This window comes from Centruroides sculpturatus, unplaced genomic scaffold (assembly GCF_000671375.1).
Source record: "Centruroides sculpturatus isolate CEXI.00-Female unplaced genomic scaffold, Cexi_2.0 scaffold146, whole genome shotgun sequence".
NCBI lineage: Eukaryota > Metazoa > Arthropoda > Arachnida > Scorpiones > Buthidae > Centruroides > Centruroides sculpturatus.
The window spans coordinates 662,871-690,467 of record NW_019384292.1 but is presented as its reverse complement, the minus strand read 5'-3'; the positions used below and the strand labels follow the sequence as shown (position 1 = coordinate 690,467).

Sequence of the window (27,597 nt, the reverse complement as noted above, 5' to 3'; positions counted from 1 at the left end):
TTTGAAAATTACGTTAAGAAATTTAGGGGCGCATTAATTAAAGGTAATTTTTATGTAAGAAAATATTATTCTAAAGTGTAATAAATGTTTAAACTTTGTATCATTATCAATACTTGGAATGTTCAACAGAAATTTAATTATATTTTCTGCAAAAGGAATACATAATTGACTTAAGTAAACATATCAACCATGACAAAATTCGATTAAGTTCATCGAATTCTTGATAGATAAGATTAATTCGATTATATATTAAATTTCACCAAAATTCCATCACGGCAATCAAATTTATACAAAGATACTTATAAAAGGTTCAATTTTCCGGTCTTGTTTGATTTTATTCGGGCTAAATATACCGATATTTGAATAAATATTCTTTATTTATTCAAATATTTAACACCGGAAACAGTTCAAATATTTGAAAAATATCCTCCTACCTGTACAGTACTCTTCCGTAATCACCCGGATGCACCTTGAGAACCGGAAGACGAAGATCGTTGAAGTGTACCGAGTAAGTTGCTTTATTCCCAGGTGGGGTATAAGAAAATTTACGTACGCCAATGGCAGTGTACGCAGCAAATATGTGTCTAGTGCCACGAGGAGTGGTGACGTAACGAAGCCCTCCGTGTTCGTCGTAATGATAAGTATACTTTCTTCCACTAGGTAACACTATCTTGCTGGGCTAATAAAAGAGTAGTAACTCGAGTAAGGGGCACGAATTTTAGGGTTATACGGGAAGATAATTAATGAGGGGTTTACCATGGTTTTCCCTTCGTACGTCATCCTGTTAGATGCGTTATCGGGGTATTTGATCTCGGACAGGTGGCCCATTCTGTCGTAGCCGAATGTTTCTGCTAAAGTTCCTTGTTGCCAACCCGACAGATGTCCTAACCTCTCGTACATAATGTTAACGGGTAGTCTGGTGTCGGTGGGAAGCCACTGCGCGGGCCTTCCGAGATTGTCGTATTGCACCACCAGAAAGGGCCTTCTGGAACTATTGTAGAATATTTCTCTAGAAGCGATCCAATCATATTCTACCGACAAATACTGGCTGTTATTCACCTAAGGAAGGAAAAAAGTTACAATATAGTGAGATGGAGATCGAAGCGGCCAACGCGCCCTATTATCTTACCATTAGGATTCGTTCGACAGCTGTTACACTCCGGTGGCCATCTTTTTTTCCATATTTAATGCCGTAATTCCATTCCGTAACACTTGTTTGCTCCATCCCAAAAAATGTTTTCTGCCTGGTGGGTAAAGGAAACATCCCAGCCTGAACCGGCATCGAATCTTGCAATACTTGATGATTGGTGGCTTCCCAAACCACCGCTTGGTTCCACGGAGTTTCTACTTCTATTGTCCCGTCTTTGTGGAGAGTGGTCTGCAGCACGTGGCTACCACCTGAAAAATTAAGCCAATTGTAATTCGATTTCTACTTAAGATTCAGAATACGTCATTAAAGAGGAAGAAGTGGTAACCTTGCTCGGAAATGACTTTGGTACCACGGACCGTGACTTCCAAATTTCGTTCGGAATCTCTAGAGGAAACCGTTGCACCTACCGAACTGAGATCGAAGGTTAGACTCGTAACTCTGCCAGTGGGTTTTACGATTGTGGTTAACCTTCCATTATTGTCGTAAAGGTAAAAAAAGATATTACCAGATGTGTCGGATTTTCTAACTAAAAGCCCAACTGAATCGTACTCCAACACATTTTCCGAATTATTAGGATCGACGAACGTCGTTAGAAAGTTCTGTTTAGTGACTTCTATACGACATTTTTGACCCCTGGCAGTTTCTATGGTCTGAAGATCGTTTCCTGCGTCTCTCAGAAACGATATTTTATTACCGGAAGTGTCTGTAATGGCGCTTAGTTTACCAAAGCTGGTATTGACGTTATACAGAAAAGTATAGATGGATTTTCCAGTCAGGATGTTTATAGTAGAGACGTGTTGGCCATATTTATTAAACACGTATAATTCGTGATGATCCGGATAGGCTATCTGATACTGCATCTGTTCGTCGGGTGGTGGTAAGTAGGGCACCGCGGATAAGATCCGCAGCGAGCCCTGATCAGCTATATGCACCACGTTGTCGAACGTCACCGTAACCGACGTCACAGATATCAATCGAGTGTCCACCGCCAGCATCCCTTCTTCTTTCCCTGTTACGCACGTGCAGTTTTGCCACTGGCAATCGCACGAATCTTCTCTTCCAGCGAAGTGAGCCAAGTCACCATCGGCAGTCAGGGTTCTAATTCTGTATACGTTTCTATCGTCTACTTCCACTATATACATAATCCCCGTAGGTCCGAATGCGAAACTGACCAGTGATCTTAGTGCCGAATCTCCAGTTACTCTCGGTCTCTGATCAGTTTCGTCTTGGGTCTTGCAATATACGGGATGGCCAGCCACAACCATTATTCTTTTGTCCTTTGTCAGTTTCAGAACCATGTGATCGTCTATAAAGTACAGACAACCGTCCAGAGGGCTGATTGCCAGATCTGTGGGCCACCTCAATTTTGCCTGAAAGCCAAGAAAAGAGAAAAAAAATTAATTAATTCAGCCAGAAACAATAGGATTCTTTCAACTGTCGTCTTGTTTAGAAATGGAAATGGCGCGAAGACATAAAAAGTTTAGAGGAAGAAAAATCTGAAAGGATTTGTTAGGAAACTTCTAAATTTACAGAAGAAGAAGAAGGAAAAAAATTGCTATTTTGTAACTTTAAACGATTGTTTTATTTCTGTTAATGACTAGAGGCATTTTTCTCTCTAATTTTATAGGGATTTAACAGAGCTTAGGTAGGAAACAATGTAAAAATACTTAAGAAAAATCCTCTTACGACTCCGAAAGAGTTAATTTAATTAGTTAATGAATTAATTGTAGAAAGTAAGCGAAAATGATTCAACCTCGGACACGGTAAGAGTTCCAGAACAGGGCATTGGCCTCCATTGTTTCTTATACTGATGGTCGCCAATCAACGTGTGTATCACACCTCTACTGTCTACCATGCGGATGTTAGGACCGTCAGCAAAGTATAGTGTATTATCCACGGCAACTGCCATACCTAAAATAGGGGAGGAAAGCATATGGAAAGAATTTCTTAATAATATATTTATTATCTAATATATATAAAAAGAAATTGATGTTGACGTAATATATCTTTAAAATTAATATCTTACGAGCCAAGGAATCAATTGAAATTACAGCAAAAAAGTTTGTTTATTTTTATCGAGCAATAAAAGTTCGCTTCCATCATATTGAAAAAGTACTTTGCCTTTAGGATATGAAAGTCGAGCTTCCAAAGCTGGCTTTTCATCTCCGCAATTGTCTTTGTCTCGTGGAAGACATCTCTCACCGCTACCCACCACCACGTCAAAATTCGAATCTGGATCGTCCACTTTGTCCAGGGAATGAATGCGCAGGATCCTGTGACGCTCCGGATCAGATATGTAAAGATGGCCATCCGTGGGGCTCAGGGTCAAGTGGTACTGGGCGGACATCTCCGCGGTTCTACGTAAAAATAAAAACATTTCAACGCGTGCTAAATATCGCTTGCTCATAAAAACAATTAAAGGTATGCTGAAAATCGCTTGCTAATTNCATTTGTACGTTACGCATATTTTCTTAGTTACGTCACGGAATTATCAGGCCGCGTTACGATTTAAAATGAGCTTAATTATGTTATTTCGTACTACACCAAGACGTTTACAAGTGTTTATCGGATTAGAATTCAATTAAAATTAAACTTTATAACCCGGTAATTTCAATATTTTCAAATTTTACACACTTTAAAAGCCAGTAAAGATCGTCGATTTTTCTTCATTAAGCCGTAGGAAGAATTTATCATATTTAATCGCCGTTAAAAGTATATATACATATAAAAAACTAGCAAAGTGTTTAATTAAGTCGAATATCTCTCGTGTTAGGACGTAACAGTTTTCTTGCTAATTGAAGATACGCTGAAAATCGCTTGCTAATATAAACAGTTGAAGGTATGCTGAAAATCGCTTGCTAATTGAAGGTGTGCTGAAAATCGCTTGCTAATTGAAGGTGTGCTGAAAATCGCTTGCTAATTGAAGATACGCTGAAAATCGCTTGCTAATATAAACAGTTGAAGGTATGCTGAAAATCGCTTGCTCATAAAAGCAATCAAAAGTGTGCTGAAAATCGCCTATAAATAAAAAATACCAAAAATTAAATTCATAAACTCAAAAATATAAGTAAAACTTCGTTTGTCTAGAGTAACGTCGTATTTTTTTTTTTTAAACTAAGAAATCTTAAATATTTCCTCGAGTTATTTGTAAATATTTTGTTAAAAGTATATATACATATAAAAAACTAGCAAAGTGTTTAATTAAGTCGAATATCTCTCGTGTTAGGACGTAACAGTTTTCTATTTCCCGTGCTATTTTTAAGATAAAATGAGCCTCAGTAGAAAAATTAAAGACATTTTCACAATACAAATTTTCTTCCTTTTTTTTTACTCCCCCCTTCTTCAACATTTAATTTCTTAGTTTGTACTTTGGAGAGGATGAAGATTACAATCGCATTTCATTAACTCTAACGTTTCCTAAACAGTATTATTCTAATTTTTGTAATTTGTCCTACTATACATCAACTGGCCACCCTTAGAAGGTTAATTATTTTAACACAGGTTTTTTTCCCTTTCCCCCCTGTAGATCGAGCTTCCGTTTTCTTTCACTTCTTATTTCCTGCCCGGTGTTAGATGACTAATAAAGTCACGAATTTTCTATCCGACTTCCGAATCATCATATATTGTGACTTATGACAGCGTATTTTATAGTAATGTCTGACCTCATTATGGAAACTCGTTACTTCACTTATTTTTTACGTCACACTGATACGTTCCTCGATTTCCTCCTCCCGTTTTTTTTCTTCCTTCCTTACTATAAATTTAATACTTTAATGCATCTCGCGGGTTTTATGATAACTTAAAAATCTTTAAAAACCAATCATTAAATGCGTATCTGTTTGAAATAACACAGAGATTTGCAAATTGAACAATAAGGCCGTGTATTTTTTTTTCCTCTCTGTGTAATAGTGTTATCCTTCTTTTCAAATATGACATTTATTGTTCATTTTGTTTTGTGTTTCCCCCCAAAATTACATGGAATATAAAACATTTTCTTTCTCTCTCTTTCCTCCCTTTTTTTCTAATTTAATTTTTCAAAAAGTGCTTACGCTATCTGCAATGCGTCCGTACGTTTTTATGGAGCTGTTACTCCTAATGAAACATATACGTTACGCGAGTATAGAATGACGTTAGGAATTTACCTAGGCGTTTAATGCGAGTGACGTTTCGTATTAATCGAAAGACCCCGAATAATAAGTAATGTATTGATATAAAACAATGAAGTGTAGTACAGTACAAAGTGGTTAGAGAGTCACGTGATTCGGTGATATTGTTTACTTTTTACAGTATTTGGTAACGTGGCGATCTGCCGAGGGACTTTTATGGGAAAACCGGCCCTGTTTAGGTGTTATAAACGTGAAGAACTTCGCGTGGCAGGCTCGTTTCACAGACACGAATCCCCGACCAACTAACAATATTCGGTGATTTTATCCACTCGGCTACTGGTGGGCTTTGGTGATATCGATTCCCTTTGACTCCGAAATTGACACTAAATCGAATGTGGCGCTAAATCGAAGTATTTCCAGATAATAAGAATTGTATAAGACAATGAACTATAAGGGTGTTAGAATGTCACGTGATTTGGTGGTGTTCTGTATTTTGCGTTGTAAAGGGAATTGATATTGACAAATCCCGTGACTTTCCAACTGGCATGTAGACCCCATTGTTTTATACAATTCTTATTGTTCGGGGTCATTCGATTTAGCGTCAATTTCGAAAGCGAACGAAAAGAATTGACATCAGCAAATCACGCGATTTTGGTGTGCAAATCTCGCAGTTTTCTTTTTAAATGCTCATTATTCTAGGATCCCTCGATTTAGTGCGAATTTCGTAGGGCACCAAATCACATGACTTTCTAACTGGTACAACTCACTGTTTTATACAATTCTCATTGTTTCGAGCCCTTCGATTTAGCGTACATTCGATTTAGTACCAATATCGATTCCTTCGATATTGCCAATTCCACCTCACTTATAGACCACCGTTTTATACAAGTACAACACTCATTGTTCAAGATTCCTCGGGTTAGCGCCATATTCGATTTAGTGCCAATTTCGTAAGAAAACAAAGAGAGCCGCCAACATCAACCCTAACTCGACTATAAGACCTCATTACCAATCCCTCGGTTTAGCGCCACATTCGCTTTAATGCCTGTTCCGGAGGCAGAGAAAGGGTAACGTCATGCTCAATTCTAACTCTCTTGCAGACATCACTGTTTTATACAACACTCGTTGTTCGAGATCCCTCGGTTTAGCGCCACGTTCGATTTCGCTCCAATCTCGGAGGCAAAGGAAAGAATGGATCGTCGTCAGAGCTTACCTCATTCTAAAGACAGTATACACTTGTCCTGTGGGTGTAACTCTTCTGACCAGATTATAATCTCCAACATAAACACTACCATCGGGTCCACTGGTGAGTGCCACTGGTGCCAGGAGCTTGCTTTCTCTTGCCAAACCGTTGCAATCTAGGCAAAGAAGGGATCTCTGTTCTCCAGTTCCCATTAGAATGGATATAACTCGAGGCTGCTGTCTGAAGTATATCGTCGTACCATCTCCCTTCTGCATCACACCTGAAGGGATATATTTCATTATAAATTAAGCTAAACAAAAGACGTAATCCTAATTTAATGTTTACTTTGGATTTCATTAAGTTTTCTTAATTACAAAATACTCTAATTTAATTTTACTGTGAAGTATTTAAACTTAACAAACTTCCATTACTAACAAATATATTTGCAAAAAGATTAAAACCCATTTAACTTAACGGCGTTCTAATTTAATTCTCACGTCATAAACGGGTTTCTTTTAATTATGATTATAATTTTATTCGTATGTTACGCAGGTTTACTTAGTTACAATACGTAATTGTTACGCCACGTTACTTTTCTAATAAGATTATAAACCTTTTAAATAAATGGTATTTTAACTTAATTCGTACGTCATAAACAGGTTTTTTGAAATTTAGTTAATGACTTTATTCGTATGTTACACAGATTTTCACAGAATTGTTACGCTACATGACTTTAACAAGTACTAAGATATAACCCCTTAACTGAATGGCATTTTAATTTACTTCACACGTAATAAACAGGCTTTTTAAAATTATGATTATAATTCTATCCGTATGTTACTTAGGTTTCCTTAGTTACGATACGGAATTGTTACGCTAAGTGATTTTAACAAGTTAGCAGTTTAATTAGTATTAAGATTAAAACTCCTTAACTAAATGGCATTTTAATTAAGTCCGCCCGTCATAAACAGGTTTCCTAAAATAACCTTTATAATTTCATTTGTACGTTACGCATATTTTCTTAGTTACGTCACGGAATTATCAGGCCGCGTTACGATTTAAAATGAGCTTAATTATGTTATTTCGTACTACACCAAGACGTTTACAAGTGTTTATCGGATTAGAATTCAATTAAAATTAAACTTTATAACCCGGTAATTTCAATATTTTCAAATTTTACACACTTTAAAAGCCAGTAAAGATCGTCGATTTTTCTTCATTAAGCCGTAGGAAGAATTTATCATATTTAATCGCCGTTTACTACACGAAAGTAACATATATAAAAAAAAGCATCTACTAAAACGGTCGTAACGTCTAAATATATGCCATATATTATCAACGTTAATAGATAAAGATAATAAACTGCTGATATAATATGAATAATAAGCTTTATGACGTCAAAAACTTCCAGTGTTTACCATAAAATGTTTGAATTACAATAGAAAAAGATAGATCGCATTCATATTCCACAAATGTTTCCCCCTGTCAGAATGGAAACTTTTAAGATAAACAAGAAAATGGAAGAGGAAAATCAAATTTAATATCTTCTAGAAAATATATATATATATATTTCTTTTACGTTACGCTCGTATACTACAACTGATAGGCTTTTATATAATGGCAATAAGCAAGCGTAACAACGTAATGTAGTTTGTCGGAAAAATGTTTACACTGTAACGTGATGCAAAGTCTTTCTTAATATTTCTATTTTGCAAATAGTATTTTCCTTTTTTCTTCTTCTTCTTCTTCTTCCTCTCCTCCTCCTCCTCTTCTTCTTCATTGTGAAAAATGTATGAAGAAAAATACCAGAAGCAAAACAAACAACAGTAACATTTATTATTAAGTAAGAATGGAATAGTTTACACAAAAATATGGACTATTTGTTGTGTAAACGGAGTGAAACTTTATTAATAAAATACATTCCTCTCTATACATGATAGATTGCTGGTTATACATTTATGTATCGGCAAGAGAAATCTTCTATAGATAAATCTGTCGTGGTAAATGAAATAAAGAAATTCGATTTTGATTGACAGATAAGAAAAAATTGTAAACAGCGATTTGATTTTCTTTAGTTAACTTTACTGTATTTAGCTGTCAATATTTCCGACTTTCTTCCATATTTATTTTCGTATATACTTCCCTCCCCCTTTTCCTCTTCCCCTAAGATATTCTCCCCCCTTTTATACGTTCGTCCCCCTTTTCTTTACCTCCGTCGTTATCCTTGTCGTCGGCACAGTTTGTTTCTAGTCGGATGCTACAGTCCTTTCCACCAAAATCGGCTTGGCATGTGCAACCGGTAGGAAGGCATTGTCCCCGATTGCTGCAACCGTTCGGACAGCTCTCTTAAATATATAAAAAAAAAAATCACGGAAAATATTGATAAATTCCGATATAACCTAATGATAAACAATGCATAAATACTGACCCAGTGTACAGTACTTTCCTGTCCAACCCTCTATACATATGCACGTTCCGTTGTTGCATTGTCCGTGATCTAAACACCTCTGATCGCATAGTTTTTCGTCACACTTGGTTCCGGTCCAACCCTGTTCGCAGGAACACCTACCTTCTTCACATTTTCCGTGTTTTCCACAATCCAAACTGCACTTAGCTGTTAAAAAAAATACTTATAAATAATAAAGGTAGCATCTTAAAAAATCGATAAGCTGCACGCGTATTGACTCTAGAATTTCTAATTGAATGGGAGCCGGTTATAAAAATTTATATTAACTTTTCGAAAGGATCAATCTTTTTCATTTTAAAGAAATAAATAAAAGAAAATATATTTTCCCTCCCTCCCTCCCCCTTATTTTCGGTGATCTATCAACAAGCGAACCAATAAAATATTACTGAATGTAAATCATTTACAACATCTCACTGTGAAAAATTCTTTCAAAAGCACTCTCAAAATTGAACAGATTTATTTATTATTATTTTTCAAGTAAATAAATCTTTGATTTCTTCACTTATTTGTTCGATTTTTAAATCTAATTTCTTTTTTTTTAAATTTTAAGCGTGTATAATTACAAAAAAAAAAAATTATCGTGCTTATTTTTGAAGATAGAAATGTCAGACCCCATTGATTATAGACGTATTTTCCCCTATATCTCCCTACCTAGTTGACCTTTAATCACCAAAATTTAACTGCATCAATGTCTTATAAACAGAAATAACCCTGACAAATTTCGAAATTTTTGGCTTATCCGATCCTGAGATACAATGCAAAATATACGTTGACACACAAATTTCGAAGGTTTTTTGGGGGGTTTCGAGGCGTAAACACGTTCAAATAGCCAAAAAAAAACAAACAAAGGGATCATAACTTGACTTCCCCATTAGACTGTAACATATAGAATGTATGGAAAACGGGGGTCAAAGTTCGACTTTATCAGTTTTTTTTTTGGATTTTCTCCCCTCTGCGAGTATTTTGGATTAGAATATAACAGGGAAATTATGGGATATAAACTGGGGGTTAAACTTTAAAACCCCCCATAACAAGTAGGAAAGTAAGAAACCTTTAAAGACTTATAAGTAAAAGAAAAGGAGCGAAGATTCGAAATAATGACAGACATTTAGCGAAGGGATTTTCGTGTCATTAGTGATAATTTAGTCGAGCTAAACTTGATTAATTATGACGATTTTGAAGCAAGTATTGTTACCATATAACAATAATTAAGTCCAAAACAAATTCCAATGGTGAAATTGCAAGTTTGTTAAAGGCAAGATTTTACTAATTGTCTGCAATGTAGATGAATGGTTTAGAATGACGTCGGTTGTGTGTAACAGAAACCACTTTTCTAATTAAATTTTCCTGATATTTTAATTTAAATGTATATAATTTTTAGAAAAATAATAAACCGATTGAGTACAGTATTTGTTACACAATTAATTAAATAATTTCTCTTACAGACAATTAAACAATTAATCGATTGGAATCGGTTAAATGGAATCGATTAATTTTCTCTGTTATCGATTGTTGAGTAATCGATTAAATCGATTAATTGCATTTTTTGTTATCGGTTATCGAATAATCGATCAATTGTATTTGTAATCGATTGTCGAGTAATCGATTTATTGTATGTTTTATTATCGGTTGCCTAGTAATCGATTATTTTAGAAAAATCCTATTCTCTCTTACTGGGAGCGAATACTTTAATCGCTTATCGATTGGGTAAAGTCTGAATGAGGAATAGTTTATCAGTTATTGAATGATTTGTTTTCCTTTTAAACAAAGAAATTTAACTGTTTACTGTATTATATTTAATTTACATGTAAAGAGTAAGTGTCCAGAACTCTGTATAGAAAGAATTGAACAAATCTAAACTAAATTTGAACTTATTATACACACTATCCCGAGTATTCGCATTCGCTTTTCGGGAAAATATTTTTATTTCAAAATTTGGCCGCTAGAGGGAAGTTAGGCGCTGCTTTCTAACGCGTTTCGGACCTTTTAAGCACCGAGATTCTTTAATTGCCGAGCTGGCATTGCTGTTTCGTTGGTAGAAGAGTTCAACAATTAAATATGCCAAATATGCACGATAGTTTCTTCTACAGGAAGGTCCAAAAAAAAACCCTTAAATATCCTGTATTTTCTTTTGTTGTCATTGTTTTTAACCGAATTTACGAGTAAAACAAATCGAATGAATCGATTATAATCCATCAAACGGTCACTAAATCAGTAGATTAGTCCTTCGAATCGATTAGTAACGGTTCGTCAGTCGTTCAATCAATCGATTAGTAAGAGATCAATTGTTAAAGCCAACAATATAAAACTTCTCCGAACAATTAATGAAGTCGATAACAAACAATCCATTAAAAGTTTTACAAATAAAAGCAAGATTATAAAAGTTTTTTTTTTNGATTCATAAGGAGTGTCTCGGTTTAATAATCAGTCGTGGCACTTACAATTTTCGTAATTCTTTTCCTAACATTATGCGTAGTTTCTTTGAATTTAATTCTAGTTCCCTTTAGTCTTCCATTTTCTCTGGGTCTGATCAAAACGGCAACGTGCTCGTCCCTGGAATCCCTTCTAGAAAAAGTTTGATGAGCGGCGCATCGGGACCATCTCAATCGATTTCGTGCACTGACCGACAGAAATCTAAAACCAAACCAAGATACATTCTTCGGGTAGAAACTTGAACCATTCGTAAAATTGATGCAATTACAATATTTAAAATTTCCAAAAGTACATTCTCGTAACAATTCACCGTATTTTACGGTCACCGATAAGTACCGCCCGAAGAGAAATGCCATTCTTAACTTATAAACACATAACTTTATAAAATCGACGAATTGTATGGTATTAGACTTTCCCAGTCCACGAAACATTCATGTGTTCGACCATCTTGCTCTTTTCACGGCGCCATCTTTCCTTAAAATAAATGATTATTATTATTATAAAATTATTAATAAATTTAAACAAGAATTTACTATTATTTTATAATTATATAAGTTGTTTTATACACATAAACACAAGACATAAGACATACTCCGTGTGAGAAAGGACGACACGAACACAGACAAAAACATATTGTCTTACACATAAATATACACACATAAATCTTTTTTTATTTATTATTATTTTTGATTTAAATAAGTAAAATAAAGATATTAAAAATAAATTTAATATGATAGAAAAATTTCGTCAATCTTTTTTTTTTTATTATTATATTCCGACACAGAATTTCCTCTCACCTCTCGGAATATTCATCTCTGTGCGAATAACTCTGCACGCTATCTTCTTCAATCAGGAATTTCATTTTATGATAGAAGGACGCTGTCACTGCTGGAGGTTGTTTTCTCAAGAGAATGTCCAGAGGATCGGGAGAAGAAACGCACATCAAACTGTCCTGACACTGAGCGTTGTTGCAGCACTCGCTATCAGCACAATCCACAAGGCCATCTACACAAACACCAGTTTTATATTACAAATTAAAGATGCATATCTCTCTCTCTCTCCCCCCTTTTATACGTTCGTCCCCCTTTTCTTTACCTCCGTCGTTATCCTTGTCGTCGGCACAGTTTGTTTCTAGTCGGATGCTACAGTCCTTTCCACCAAAATCGGCTTGGCATGTGCAACCGGTAGGAAGGCATTGTCCCCGATTGCTGCAACCGTTCGGACAGCTCTCTTAAATATATAAAAAAAAAATCACGGAAAATATTGATAAATTCCGATATAACCTAATGATAAACAATGCATAAATACTGACCCAGTGTACAGTACTTTCCTGTCCAACCCTCTATACATATGCACGTTCCGTTGTTGCATTGTCCGTGATCTAAACACCTCTGATCGCATAGTTTTTCGTCACACTTGGTTCCGGTCCAACCCTGTTCGCAGGAACACCTACCTTCTTCACATTTTCCGTGTTTTCCACAATCCAAACTGCACTTAGCTGTTAAAAAAAATACTTATAAATAATAAAGGTAGCATCTTAAAAAATCGATAAGCTGCACGCGTATTGACTCTAGAATTTCTAATTGANCTGTGGGACCTACCTGTAACGCTCCGTAACACTGTCTCACGTACCACTGTTCTGTAATGCTCCGTAGCTCTGTGGCACCTACCTGTAACGCTCCGTAACACTGTCTCACGTACCACCACCCTGTAACTCTCCATAATGCTATCGCATACCACCCGTTTGTAAAGCTCATTAATGCTGTCTCCATCCCCCTAAAATTACATAACTCATCTCCACCATCGTTGAACTTACTAAGGAATTGAACAGATAACATCACCTTACGTAACGTTCCTGTAAACACCTCGTACCCCGTTGTAACGCGTGGTAACGATTACCGGTACACCATCCTTTCGATCGTGTATTTTAATAAAATATATCGTGTTTATTTTTCTTCCGAACACATAAAATATTGAATCATATATACACTTACCTTCGTGAAAGTTATATCTGTGATGTATATCCAAATTCCATCCTCCGAGTTCCGAGATATCCATATCGTAACCACGTAATGTAGTCACGTGAGCCGTCCACACCACCTTTTCACATTCCAGATATTCATACCCAACGAATACTTTAAAATATATAAACATTTAAATTAAAGTGGGTCGTTAAAAGCGGTTTTTTTTTTTACTTATTTCATCTAATTTCTTACTTCTAAAACTCGTTAGAATTCAATCAGAAAAAGTCATTAACAAGAATGACATGCTGAAAATGTTAAATTATTCTTAATCGTTTCGACTTTTACAAATGAAAAAGTGATAGTTAATAGTTGAATATAACGTTTTTTAAGTTAAATAATTCAATTTTTTGGGTGGTAAAGATTTTAGGGGTGAAGGGGTGAAAGCATTTTTGCCTTCACCCCTTCATCCAAAATGCCTTTCATCCTTTGAATTAATGTATAAAAAAAATCTATGTTTTAATAACGTTTCAGTGGCGTTAAAGCGGGGGAAACAATACTTTTTTTTTGTTATTGTTATGGAAAACATAGAAGCCGAGTCAAAAGATATTAAATTGAAACGTGTTACGGTACAAATGCAGGTGATTTTGAAGTTAAAAATGAAGCATTTCTTTAGGAAAAAAACATACAAACATGGCAAAATCGATTGACTAACAAGCCATCTTATAGTAAAGAAAGAACTGTTGACTCAATACAGTAAAGTGTGCTGTGGTATCATTATATCACCCGCTGGAACTAAATGACTAGCTGTTTCTGGGCATTCTGTGCACTGGGAAATGGTTTACAACAGATTGAACTGATGGTTTGCAGGTAGCTGGGGTTGTCTTCCTTCCTGTTTGACCGCACTGAAAAAACCAGTAAATTATTTAATAACTATTTCTTATACGCCTTTCAAAACCGCAATTATATATAATTAACCTTCAGTTACGTCGTAAGTACGGATACCAGAGTTTAAATACGTTCTGGTGTTTGCAACGTGCATTTTTAATGTCCCCAATTTCCATTCTTTACTCTCTTATCTCGCTTAAATCCTATTCATAATATAATTTATGGCATAGAAAGTAGACTAATTAATTCCTTCTTAGCGTGCTCGGGAACATGTACACGCTGCGCAATTGATTTATGGCTTTAGTTATAAATATTCGATTGCGCCGATTATGTGATAGAAAGAGTTATGAAAACTCTAATGGCCACGTAAACTGCGCATTGATATGCTTAAGATAAAATAGAATACAGCGATGCGCGAATTTATGAGAAAAAAAAATGGCGTACCTTTAGCCGTTGTCAATCCGTAGACTTTTTGCTTGTATATATTTCTTTTATTCCACGCGTAAGTGTATTTTATATCGGGATCGGCTTCGAAAACCTTTTCGAAGAGGATCCCATCGACGATTATCTTTAAGTAAACTAATTTAAGAGATTTGGGGATAGTCGAAGAGGTCAACTGAAGATGGATAGTAGAAAGATAGCCCTGAGCGTGGCTGCTGTGGTAAACTAGATGAAGATCCGAACCGGGTATGGATAGAGTTTCTTGAAGCACCTGAAGGGTTCGAAAGGTAATTTAAAAGTTAAGAAAAATGCTCTGAAATCTCGTAGATTCTTGACCAACCTGAGTTTCTGCCAGTATGGCACTGTAATCCGTACATCCACCCTGAGACACTGGCTTCCAAGTCTGGTATACGATGGGTTTCATGGTGTCGTAATCGTGCACGTGGCATGGATCCTGATGGTCATTTTTTTCGCTCTCGGGTAGGGTATCCACGAGAGCAGACATAACTACTGGCTTCATAACTACGATTTCGTTCCATGGTGCCAGGATGGTACGTTTGATAGGATGAAAGGGGTTGCGTTGGAATTGTAGCGTTACCGCTCCACCTCCGTTGACTAATATGTCAAACCTTGAAGATAAAAATACTTAATTTATGTACCCCTTTCACATTTTTTTTTACCTCTTAAGACAATAGAAAAGAAAGGAGAACGTGTAAAAAGTCCAGTTTAAAAGAAGATCGGAGCATTAAATTTAAATTATTATTATTATTTTTTTAAAAAAAGTATCGTTAGAAAATAAATAAATTTACCGAGTTTCAAAAAACTATTAAACTTTTCTATACGCGAATTTTAATAAAAGTATCGAAAGAATATTTTATTTTATGTCTTTGGCATGTTTATTGCTGTAATTATGCAAAAATTCTTGATAACGATTAATTAGAAGTGTGTAGGAGAGTGGTCTTTTTTTTAAAAATGTTCTAGATAATTCTAGAATAAAAAGATTCCCCTCAGGCATCCAAAGAGTTAATTATGAAGTGTAACTTTAATCGGATTTTAATTGGTTTTCAGTAAAAGAGTTTTCAACACGCGGAAAAGTTAAAAATAAAATCAAGAAAATGTAGAAGTTTCGTCTGCAAAAATATCAAAAATTTTGCTTCAGAGGAAAAAAAAAAAGAAAATAAGCCATAATTTAAATTATAACACGGTTTAAGATTTAAATTAAATTTAAATAACTGTTAAGTTTTCTAACAGAATCCAAACACCTGCTCGGGAGAAGTGATTCTCAAGAGTGAGGTGTTGCCTTCTGGTTCCACCAAGAACACTTTCTAATTAAAAATTATACGCCGATTGAACTTGGCTATTTTATCGCCATCCCCCCCTCCGAAAGGAACTTTTAAAGAGTTTACACTTAAAAATCGATAAGGAAATTCTCGGGGGGTAGCGAGAATCGCCTGTTATACCATGTCGTGGTGCCGCGAGAGAGATGAAATTGCAAAGTTTATAATATTAGTTCAATTTAGAGAAGGATAAAGAAAAAAAAAAAGGAAAAATATTTACCACCCATCTGCTCTTGTCAGAGTAAAGCCGAATTGAGGATCTGTGGCAACGCTAACTCTAATACCCATAATCCCACTTCCTTCACGGTTCAACACTTGGCCACGTAAGACAGCCACACGACTGAAAGAACAACAGGGTTTTGTATGAAATTCCACTAGATTGCAATGGAATAAGATCATCCAATGACATTTTTTTTGTCTTTTTTTTTAAAGTAATTTAACGTCTTTTTTTTATATTTTAACATTAAAATATTTTAATAAAAATAGATAGAACAGTAAAGAGGAACAGTAAAACATGCAAACGTGACAGCGACAGCTCCATGCATGCCTTTTCCTTGTTCCAGTGAATATATATTTATATATATATATATATATATATATATGAAGGGGAAAGTTTGATGCTGTGAAGAAAGCAATATAGTGAATCATATGCATAATAATAATAACAACAACATTCCATGTTTATGTGAATAGTGCCAGCATGCATCTCTATATTCTTCGTTTATCGTAACTACTAGCATCCAATCCTATGAAGAAGAGGAAAGTAGGAAACTACAAAAGTATGTAATATGCAGACTACCACCGTTAACACAAAAGGAAAACACATAATGGAATTCAGGTCTTAGTTGCAGTCTGCATGACACATCCACTACAAAGAGAATTTATTTATTTTTTTAATTTTCTGGACATCATTTACAGCATCATTCACTGACAACTGCTCGTAAATTAATAGAGCAGTTACCAGGAACTTCACAAACTAGGATTGTACTTCGGGTAGGAAGAACTATACACTTCACACGGAGCTCAAAAAACACAACCAAGCAGGGTTTAAGCGTAGTAATTATAAAATGCAGTGTGATTTTTTTTTGTTGTTGTTTCAGGCCAAGCAGCCAAAATACACGATTAAGCTGTTGTACTTACCTTTTGACAAAGGCGCTCCAAAATTGGCTGCAACGGCCCAAAAGGCACAAAGACAGAGAGAGAGGCAAGGACAAAATTGTTTAACATCAATTCGTGTTCTTAGGTACAGTACATACACTTAAATATAAGACAAAACTACTTTTGACTTATTTTATGTATACGAGGGAGTGGTAGAAATTTCGAATGTTTATATGGTGCAAAGGGACTGACCAAACTCCTATCCAATCAGGATTTAATCAGTCTAACTTAGATCAAGACAGATATAATTAATACTAACTAAATAAAGATATTAATTAACACGCCTAGAGACACTTCTCATCAGTTCGATATGTTAAGTCTTTACTCTGGAGATTTAACGGGCGTGTTGACTTAAATCGAATATGTGATATTTATAAATTAAGTAATATCAATTTGAAGTAAGTTTGAATTTAGTCAAATGTAGCTTTGTCTATAAATCATTCAGACATATAAATTAATATAAGCTACGTCACAATTAGAACACTTACAAAACACAAATAGAGGAGGGGAGAGTATTATTAATTTCTTAAGAGAAAGGAGACACAAAAGATTAAATTAAAGTATTTTAATATACTTTCTACATCATATTTTCTCATATTTGTTTTAAAAAATATCCTAGTTTTCTATTGTTAAAAATTAGCAGGATGATTTCGATAAGTTAAAGGGTATATTTATTAAACGAAAAGAGACACAATGAGTTGATTTTAAACTGATTTAGCATAGTATTTTCTCGTGTTTCTTTTAAAAAGTCCTAGTTTTCTATGGTTAGTAATTAGGGGATGATTTCTATACACTAACAAGTATAAGAGGGGGGTGTTAGTTATTAAGCGAAAAAAGAGATAAAACAGTTAATTTTAAGCTGATTTAAGATTAAATTAGGCATTTTATTATAGTTTTTAAACCATATATTCTCAGATTTATTTAAAAAGAAAATATCCAAGTTTTCTATTGTTAGCTATTAGGAAGACGATTTCGATTCAATCACTTTGTTTCGGTAAATAATACAAGTTTATCCTTAAACCAACGAGTTTTCCGTGTTTTCTTCTTTCTTTTAAGCATTTCTGCATTTAATTTTATAACCTTTGCAGTCGGTTTGAGTTGCCATAAAACTTTTTACTATCGCAAGACTGACAATAAACCCATTATAGGCATAGGGATGTAAAATTTTACTACCTAAATGCGTACTACTAGGTTTAACAGATGAACAGTTAATAATCTAATGTCCGGATGTAATAATAAGAGTGAAAGGACGTCTTAATGTGCTTTAATATCGTCTAAACCGACGGACGTTTAACGGAGGATTTTCGCATTCTCTCTATAAATTCCGAATATGAAAGTATGATTTTTATTGGATTTACACATTTCTGATTTATGAATGAATTTATATTAAGTTTAAAATCCTCGCTCCGTTACTATTTTAAGAATTTTATTAAGTTGTAAAAGTGATTTAATTCGAATTTCTATTGTATTTCCTTTCTTAAAGATCGTTTCCTTTTAAATTAATAAAATACACAATTAAATTATTATTATTATTATAAAATTATTAATAAATTTAAACAAGAATTTACTATTATTTTATAATTATATAAGTTGTTTTATACACATAAACACAAGACATAAGACATACTCCGTGTGAGAAAGGACGACACGAACACAGACAAAAACATATTGTCTTACACATAAATATACACACATAAATCTTTTTTTATTTATTATTATTTTTGATTTAAATAAGTAAAATAAAGATATTAAAAATAAATTTAATATGATAGAAAAATTTCGTCAATCTTTTTTTTTTTATTATTATATTCCGACACAGAATTTCCTCTCACCTCTCGGAATATTCATCTCTGTGCGAATAACTCTGCACGCTATCTTCTTCAATCAGGAATTTCATTTTATGATAGAAGGACGCTGTCACTGCTGGAGGTTGTTTTCTCAAGAGAATGTCCAGAGGATCGGGAGAAGAAACGCACATCAAACTGTCCTGACACTGAGCGTTGTTGCAGCACTCGCTATCAGCACAATCCACAAGGCCATCTACACAAACACCAGTTTTATATTACAAATTAAAGATGCATATCTCTCTCTCTCTCCCCCCTTTTATACGTTCGTCCCCCTTTTCTTTACCTCCGTCGTTATCCTTGTCGTCGGCACAGTTTGTTTCTAGTCGGATGCTACAGTCCTTTCCACCAAAATCGGCTTGGCATGTGCAACCGGTAGGAAGGCATTGTCCCCGATTGCTGCAACCGTTCGGACAGCTCTCTTAAATATATAAAAAAAAAATCACGGAAAATATTGATAAATTCCGATATAACCTAATGATAAACAATGCATAAATACTGACCCAGTGTACAGTACTTTCCTGTCCAACCCTCTATACATATGCACGTTCCGTTGTTGCATTGTCCGTGATCTAAACACCTCTGATCGCATAGTTTTTCGTCACACTTGGTTCCGGTCCAACCCTGTTCGCAGGAACACCTACCTTCTTCACATTTTCCGTGTTTTCCACAATCCAAACTGCACTTAGCTGTTAAAAAAAATACTTATAAATAATAAAGGTAGCATCTTAAAAAATCGATAAGCTGCACGCGTATTGACTCTAGAATTTCTAATTGAATGGGAGCCGGTTATAAAAATTTATATTAACTTTTCGAAAGGATCAATCTTTTTCATTTTAAAGAAATAAATAAAAGAAAATATATTTTCCCTCCCTCCCTCCCCCTTATTTTCGGTGATCTATCAACAAGCGAACCAATAAAATATTACTGAATGTAAATCATTTACAACATCTCACTGTGAAAAATTCTTTCAAAAGCACTCTCAAAATTGAACAGATTTATTTATTATTATTTTTCAAGTAAATAAATCTTTGATTTCTTCACTTATTTGTTCGATTTTTAAATCTAATTTCTTTTTTTTTAAATTTTAAGCGTGTATAATTACAAAAAAAAAAATTATCGTGCTTATTTTTGAAGATAGAAATGTCAGACCCCATTGATTATAGACGTATTTTCCCCTATATCTCCCTACCTAGTTGACCTTTAATCACCAAAATTTAACTGCATCAATGTCTTATAAACAGAAATAACCCTGACAAATTTCGAAATTTTTGGCTTATCCGATCCTGAGATACAATGCAAAATATACGTTGACACACAAATTTCGAAGGTTTTTTGGGGGGTTTCGAGGCGTAAACACGTTCAAATAGCCAAAAAAAAACAAAGGGATCATAACTTGACTTCCCCATTAGACTGTAACATATAGAATGTATGGAAAACGGGGGTCAAAGTTCGACTTTATCAGTTTTTTTTTTGGATTTTCTCCCCTCTGCGAGTATTTTGGATTAGAATATAACAGAGAAATTATGGGATAAAAACTGGGGGTTAAACTTTAAAACCCCCCATAACAAGTAGGAAAGTAAGAAACCTTTAAAGACTTATAAGTAAAAGAAAAGGAGCGAAGATTCGAAATAATGACAGACATTTAGCGAAGGGATTTTCGTGTCATTAGTGATAATTTAGTCGAGCTAAACTTGATTAATTATGACGATTTTGAAGCAAGTATTGTTACCATATAACAATAATTAAGTCCAAAACAAATTCCAATGGTGAAATTGCAAGTTTGTTAAAGGCAAGATTTTACTAATTGTCTGCAATGTAGATGAATGGTTTAGAATGACGTCGGTTGTGTGTAACAGAAACCACTTTTCTAATTAAATTTTCCTGATATTTTAATTTAAATGTATATAATTTTTAGAAAAATAATAAACCGATTGAGTACAGTATTTGTTACACAATTAATTAAATAATTTCTCTTACAGACAATTAAACAATTAATCGATTGGAATCGGTTAAATGGAATCGATTAATTTTCTCTGTTATCGATTGTTGAGTAATCGATTAAATCGATTAATTGCATTTTTTGTTATCGGTTATCGAATAATCGATCAATTGTATTTGTAATCGATTGTCGAGTAATCGATTTATTGTATGTTTTATTATCGGTTGCCTAGTAATCGATTATTTTAGAAAAATCCTATTCTCTCTTACTGGGAGCGAATACTTTAATCGCTTATCGATTGGGTAAAGTCTGAATGAGGAATAGTTTATCAGTTATTGAATGATTTGTTTTCCTTTTAAACAAAGAAATTTAACTGTTTACTGTATTATATTTAATTTACATGTAAAGAGTAAGTGTCCAGAACTCTGTATAGAAAGAATTGAACAAATCTAAACTAAATTTGAACTTATTATACACACTATCCCGAGTATTCGCATTCGCTTTTCGGGAAAATATTTTTATTTCAAAATTTGGCCGCTAGAGGGAAGTTAGGCGCTGCTTTCTAACGCGTTTCGGACCTTTTAAGCACCGAGATTCTTTAATTGCCGAGCTGGCATTGCTGTTTCGTTGGTAGAAGAGTTCAACAATTAAATATGCCAAATATGCACGATAGTTTCTTCTACAGGAAGGTCCAAAAAAAAACCCCTTAAATATCCTGTATTTTCTTTTGTTGTCATTGTTTTTAACCGAATTTACGAGTAAAACAAATCGAATGAATCGATTATAATCCATCAAACGGTCACTAAATCAGTAGATTAGTCCTTCGAATCGATTAGTAACGGTTCGTCAGTCGTTCAATCAATCGATTAGTAAGAGATCAATTGTTAAAGCCAACAATATAAAACTTCTCCGAACAATTAATGAAGTCGATAACAAACAATCCATTAAAAGTTTTACAAATAAAAGCAAGATTATAAAAGTTTTTTTTTTATCCAATTTTAATTAGAAGTAAATTTAGAAGAGGGGGAAGCGAATGTAATAAGAGGTCTTATTGTTTCCTCACCTTATTAAATTCGTAGTAAAGTTTTGAGGGAATTAAATTGTAAGAAGTTATCAAAGGTTAAACAAGAAGAAAGTAAACGAAGCGAAAGTCAAAAGGACGTTTCTTAACTTGACTTAATAAATATAACCAATTTTCGGTGGCCAATTAATAAAACGTGAAAACTAATGAAAGTAAATGAGACGAGATATGAATTTCCATAATTATTTTAAGATAAACACAATGATAAATTAATAAAATCATGAAGAGAAGTAAAAGATGGAAGGAGAAAATTTTCCATCATGTTTTCGACAAAATAAATTCACTAGTTTTGTGACTTGGGGCAGCTTTCACTTTTTGATTTACTCCCAATCATTAACAATATCTTCTCTGTCGTATGTTTGCTTTCTTTACTTTTAAAATAATTGTGTTGACTTTACTTGGCCGCGAGGAAAAAAAAAATTAATTAACAATAATTTCCGTTCGTGTATTTAATTGTAACTTTATTGATTTCGTCGCGGATTTTTACCAAAAGATTGAGAAATTTAAGGGCGGTTCGAACTTCCCAAAGGTTGACAACTCTTAACGGTGTCCTTTTTAAAATGCGTATAACCTCTGTATTACGGCCATTTTTTTTGTATTTGTGACTGTATGAGAGGTTTGACTGTATGACTAGATTTGTGTGATTGTATGAGAGATTTAACTAGTTTTGTGTGAGTGTATGAGAGATTTAACTACTTTTGTGTGATTATATAAGAGATTTAACTACTTTTGTGTGGCTGTGTCTATATTAATGTCCGGATTTTAAATTAACTACTGTAACCGGTTGGCACGTGTCACAGAAATGACGTCTCATCCCAATGATTTATTATCGGTTGAGTCATCACATCGTGGTTATAAAACTAATTTTTGTGCCCACCAAATTGAGTTTTTAATGCATTATGTTGCCTCGGCTGATTCATTGGCAGCCAGGAAAGTTTGCAAAAAAAAAAAAAAAAAACGAAAGCACTGCCCTGTGTTTCTTCAATTATTTATAGATGACTCATTGAGCATTTCAGTGACAAAAGTGCAAAGCTCTATATTAAGAACGGAAAGAAAGGGAAAAGGATATTATGCAAATCTAAAACATCCCTCACTAAATTAGGAATTTTTAGTAAACCAAAAAAGGATTGATACTGTTTAAAATTATTACTTGTCTTCCCTTTTTGTGATTCATATGGCTAATGCATTTGACTAATCGAAAGGAGGAAAGAATCGTCATTATCAAAACAAGAAATGCCTTGGCATTTCTCTTAAAGGAGGAAAGAGAGAAAAAAAATATTATATTATCTTCTCAGTGCATTTTAATTGGAGTTTTTAAGGTAAAAATGCAAGAGTTAATCTTTAAAGTTAGTAAAAAAAAGAAAGGTGTGAGTTAATTAACGTCTACTTTCGAGCGCGTGTTCAATTACAACACTTCATTAGCTTTGGTTTTAATGTAATTTTTTTCTACTTTACTTCATTTTCTGAATCATTCTAACACCCGAAAACATTCTCCGAAGAAAATTGAATGGGATTTGAGTAATTCTATTAATTCCAAAGAGAGAGAGAGAACTCGAAAAGAGAAGAGAGAGAGGGACAGAAAAAAAAATTCAAAAATCCTATTTTGTTTTTAATTTTTGAATTAAAAAAAAAATAATAATAATTCACTTATTAACCCATCTCAATTTTTTAAACCCGTAGAAAAATTAAAAAAAAATAATCTAAATTAACTTATTTATAAAGCATTCTATTGTCTTCAATGAGAACTTTACGAATTAATTTAATCAGTTTTGATAGATTTGATTAAAGATTAATCTCTTTTAAGATTTTTAATAATTAAAAATTGTTCCTTTTTTTTTCTTTCGTTCTGACCTTTTGAACAGTCGGAACCTGTCCAATGTTCGAAACAAACACATCTTTCTACTTCTAGATCATAAACGCCATGTTGACTACAGTCAGAGAAACATCTGCTAAGTCTGTCATCGGCTTCGCTGCAGTTTTTCCCAATCCATCCAGTTTTGCACCAACACTTTCCTTTTACGCAGACTCCGTGACCCGAACACAATGGATCAACACAGTCCACTGCGGTGAGAAAACAAAACAAAAAAAAAAAAAAAAAGATAAAACCGATTGCACGATTGGTTAAGCCAATAGATTTTTCCTACTTATTCCTACCAAAAAGAACAATTTATTCATCTTACCTTGTTCGCAATTGATACCTTTATAACCTGGTTGACAAAGGCACAAACCGTCCACGCACCTGCCGTGATTTAGGCAATCTGGCACTTCGCATTCGTTAGATTGTATGTTACATTCGGGTCCTTTCCAACCCGTTTCGCACTTGCAGGTTCCTTGAATGTATTTCCCGTGTCCGCTACACAAAACTGGACATACGCCTAAACACAGAAATTTGTTTTAATTAATTAAATTTGCATTTTATACCCTTTAAAACAAAAAAAAAAGAAGAGAAGGGGATGGGGTAAATTTTTAATTATGCTACGTTGATAATTAAATTTGTTCTCTGTACTTTCTTAATTTCTTTCGGGTTTTTAAATCGTGGTTTTATTTTGTTTAGTTTCGATAAATTCCTTTCGATATGTTAACCACTTTTTCTTAATTTATTTTAATTAGTTAATTACTTAACTAAGATTTTTTCCACCCCCCTTCTAAACTTAATCATTGGTTGACATCATCTACTCTATTCCGTACGATTTAATTACGTTTATTCTTATTAATTTCTTTATAAATTTAAAACGAGGAAGCCAAAAACAATACTTCCAATTTTAAACACGTTCTCTCTACCAATATTTAGATTAGAAATTAAATTATTCAGAAACATCGAGTAGAAATATTTATAAAATATTTAATATGGACGAGAGGGGAGGAGAAAAAAAAAACATACAACCGCGAGGAGATACTTATGTACGGAAAAGTATATAAATTTTAAAGTTTATACATTTTTTTTTCACTGTTATAAACTGAAAGATTTTTATAGGAGAAGAATATAAAATTGGTCTGGAAATGTTATCTGATAAGGCTAATTACTGTTTGATATGAGAGTAGCACAGATGTTGTAAGATGGTAAAAGAATTTATGTAATCATGGTGATTACAATACCAGAATAGGAATGATTAACTTGTTCTCTATTGATCTCCAATCGTAATGTAAGTAAATTTGTTAACGTTTTCTAGAGATTTTATATATTAATTTCTGAAAATTTCAGCTTTCTCCAACTTCCACAATACCTTTACATTGATTAGAACATAATTAAATTTAATTACAACACGTGTTTTTTAAAAAAAAAGAGAGAGAAGAAAATTACTTACTGTCTGCACAGTCTGGTCCTATATAACCAGGGAAACAGTGACATTTTCCAAGATGACAGTTGCCGTGCTGATGACAATTAGAGGGACAGGTGGTCGGCACCTCTCCTGTAACAGAAACAAATAAGAACATCAGCAGTAGCCACACCTATCTACAGTGTCTGATGTCCATATGATCATCAATCTAAGCTTATCTTCAGTGCCTTTTCATTGCATTGCCCTTCGAGTGTTGCTGACGATAATGGCTTTAGTTACCGATCACGTAAGAATATGATTGCTCTGGATATACTTGTCACCTGTCTTGATCTCTTCTACAAATTACCCCCGAGCAGCATTGGAATATTATGGAAGAATAGTTTAATGTCTTCCCATTAAAGTCTACATTCTTTACTTGCCGGCATTGCATGCACGAAACCAATTATTAAACATTCCGAAATGATTGCAAATCTTAAGAGTTGAGACAATTTAACGAAGAGAATAAATAATTATCCACTAAACAAGTTTAATGGTTAATTATGTATTCATTTTATAAATAAAAATAGTAATTTAAGAGAGAATAGACTCCATTTATTTTACGAAAATTTGAATAAAAATAAACAGTAATTAAATTTATATCTTATATATATATATAATGTATAGATGCCAGTTTTTTAAAGATGACAACGACATAAAAGAGCGTTTAAATCTGCGGAATTTAACGTCTTGTCTCTTCAATATAAATAAATAGGTGGATTTACAAGGTTTTATAATCCACCAACCGAGCTCGTCTTACCCATTGTTCCTCTTTCCTTCCACATCTTCAGCATCTTCCATCAATCACAAAGATAAGAAAAATGCAACCTCATAATCCTATCTTCCACATTGCAGCTAAGATTCCTGAATATTTCACACCTTATAAAGATTACGGATGATAATGCGGGGGGGGGGTGAACAAGAAGAAGAAGAAGAAGAAGAAGAAGGGGGCATTGTTTTTATATCGTCTACTCTCTTTATCTTGTTTGAAAGTGTAACCAAAAATCTAAGGAGGTAAGATAGATATTACCAGTTGAAATCCCTTCCTGAAAAATTGTACGTTTATAAAACAGACGACTTGTGCAACATCTGCAACTGAAAGATGGTAACGGGTTAAATCACATTGTGGAATTTATTGGAAAAGATTTCAAAGCGAAACTTGGCACTGATAGTTTCCTTTCGAAATCACTTTTAAACTGAAAAAAATAAATAAATATATATATATATATATTCTTTCATAAAATAGTATATTTATATCTATATATATAGCTTTTATACTTGGACATATTTTCGGAATGGCGATTTCAGAGCAACTAAAGATCACAGAATGGGAAAGGTTCTTCAGAAAGAAAATTGTAATTTAAACCGCATCAAAGTGGAAAAATTTAATTTATGTAATTAATTCTAAGATAAGATAAGGAAGAGGGAGAAAGAGAGAGAGAGAGAGGATTCAATAGTAAAACACAGATAAGGTAGTGTTATCTATAACGATAAATGCTTTAAAACAAAATGCTCTGTTACCACATAAAAGAACACATTTAGTTACTTAGCAGATAAATTTGTGGTTACCCACAGGTGCTAAATGGAGATTGATCCGAGCTGAGAGACTTAATAGAGAGATGTTCGATAGAGAAAAGTGTAAAAATTTTCTTAACATTTAAAGAGTTAAACGTCTTCTCGATTGTCTGTACTTAAATTACAGAAGGAGAAATGTATTCTCATTATTGAGAAATGTTGCAGAGATGAACAGGAACGGAGAGGGAGGAGGGGAGATTTTTTTTTTTTTTCTTTTCTTTTCTCTTCCTTATCCGAGTGGATCCTAGATGCTTGCCATTAAAGTGACAGCAATATATTTTGATCGATTTGTCAGCTTTAGATGTAAGAATTTGAAAATGTGACACCGTGATAAATGCGATGTATTTACTTGGCAAAAGGAATTTATGAGAAATACTGCGATTTCTTTCACGTGTTTATAAATATTCTATCTCCTCTCCCCTTTTTTTTTCAAGAAGAATTCTTTACTTTTTGATATATCGGCTTGCCTCTAAGCAAAATCAATTTAGTAAATTGTGTCTATTGTGTCTTATTTTTTTTTTCTTCTTCCTCTGTCTTGCTTTAATTAATTAATACTAAATATGGAAATTTTGCCAAGCGAATTTCGTGTTTTTTTATTTTTATTTTTAATTCTTTAGTTTATTAAGGAGTATGAATGAAGCCTTAATTGGCAGACATCACCTAAATTATTTTTCTTTTGTTAGAAAGACGAATATTATATTTTATTAAAAATCACCG

General features: G+C 33.7%; 1 protein-coding gene across 4 annotated transcripts in view; it reads right to left on the bottom strand.

The window, feature by feature from the left end:
* The window catches only part of LOC111637571 (teneurin-m-like), a 136,877-nt gene that overhangs the window by 3,198 nt on the left and 106,082 nt on the right, over nt 1-27,597 (bottom strand). For 3 of the 4 annotated variants that reach the window (XM_023383428.1, XM_023384757.1, XM_023385426.1), the window contains 18 exons: nt 25,297-25,401; nt 24,172-24,366; nt 23,843-24,052; nt 19,472-19,657; nt 19,255-19,389; nt 18,957-19,164; nt 17,107-17,133; nt 16,187-16,306; nt 14,970-15,258; nt 14,633-14,900; nt 13,334-13,474; nt 6,470-6,719; nt 3,272-3,507; nt 2,904-3,061; nt 1,476-2,520; nt 1,130-1,398; nt 757-1,059; nt 435-679 (listed from right to left, as the gene is read on the bottom strand). In XM_023383428.1, the coding sequence (XP_023239196.1) occupies nt 435-679; nt 757-1,059; nt 1,130-1,398; nt 1,476-2,520; nt 2,904-3,061; nt 3,272-3,507; nt 6,470-6,719; nt 13,334-13,474; nt 14,633-14,900; nt 14,970-15,258; nt 16,187-16,306; nt 17,107-17,133; nt 18,957-19,164; nt 19,255-19,389; nt 19,472-19,657; nt 23,843-24,052; nt 24,172-24,366; nt 25,297-25,401 (4,390 nt within the window). The remainder of the gene's footprint in view (nt 1-434; nt 680-756; nt 1,060-1,129; nt 1,399-1,475; nt 2,521-2,903; nt 3,062-3,271; nt 3,508-6,469; nt 6,720-13,333; nt 13,475-14,632; nt 14,901-14,969; nt 15,259-16,186; nt 16,307-17,106; nt 17,134-18,956; nt 19,165-19,254; nt 19,390-19,471; nt 19,658-23,842; nt 24,053-24,171; nt 24,367-25,296; nt 25,402-27,597) is intronic. The other variant, XM_023384112.1, reaches the window with a different exon arrangement.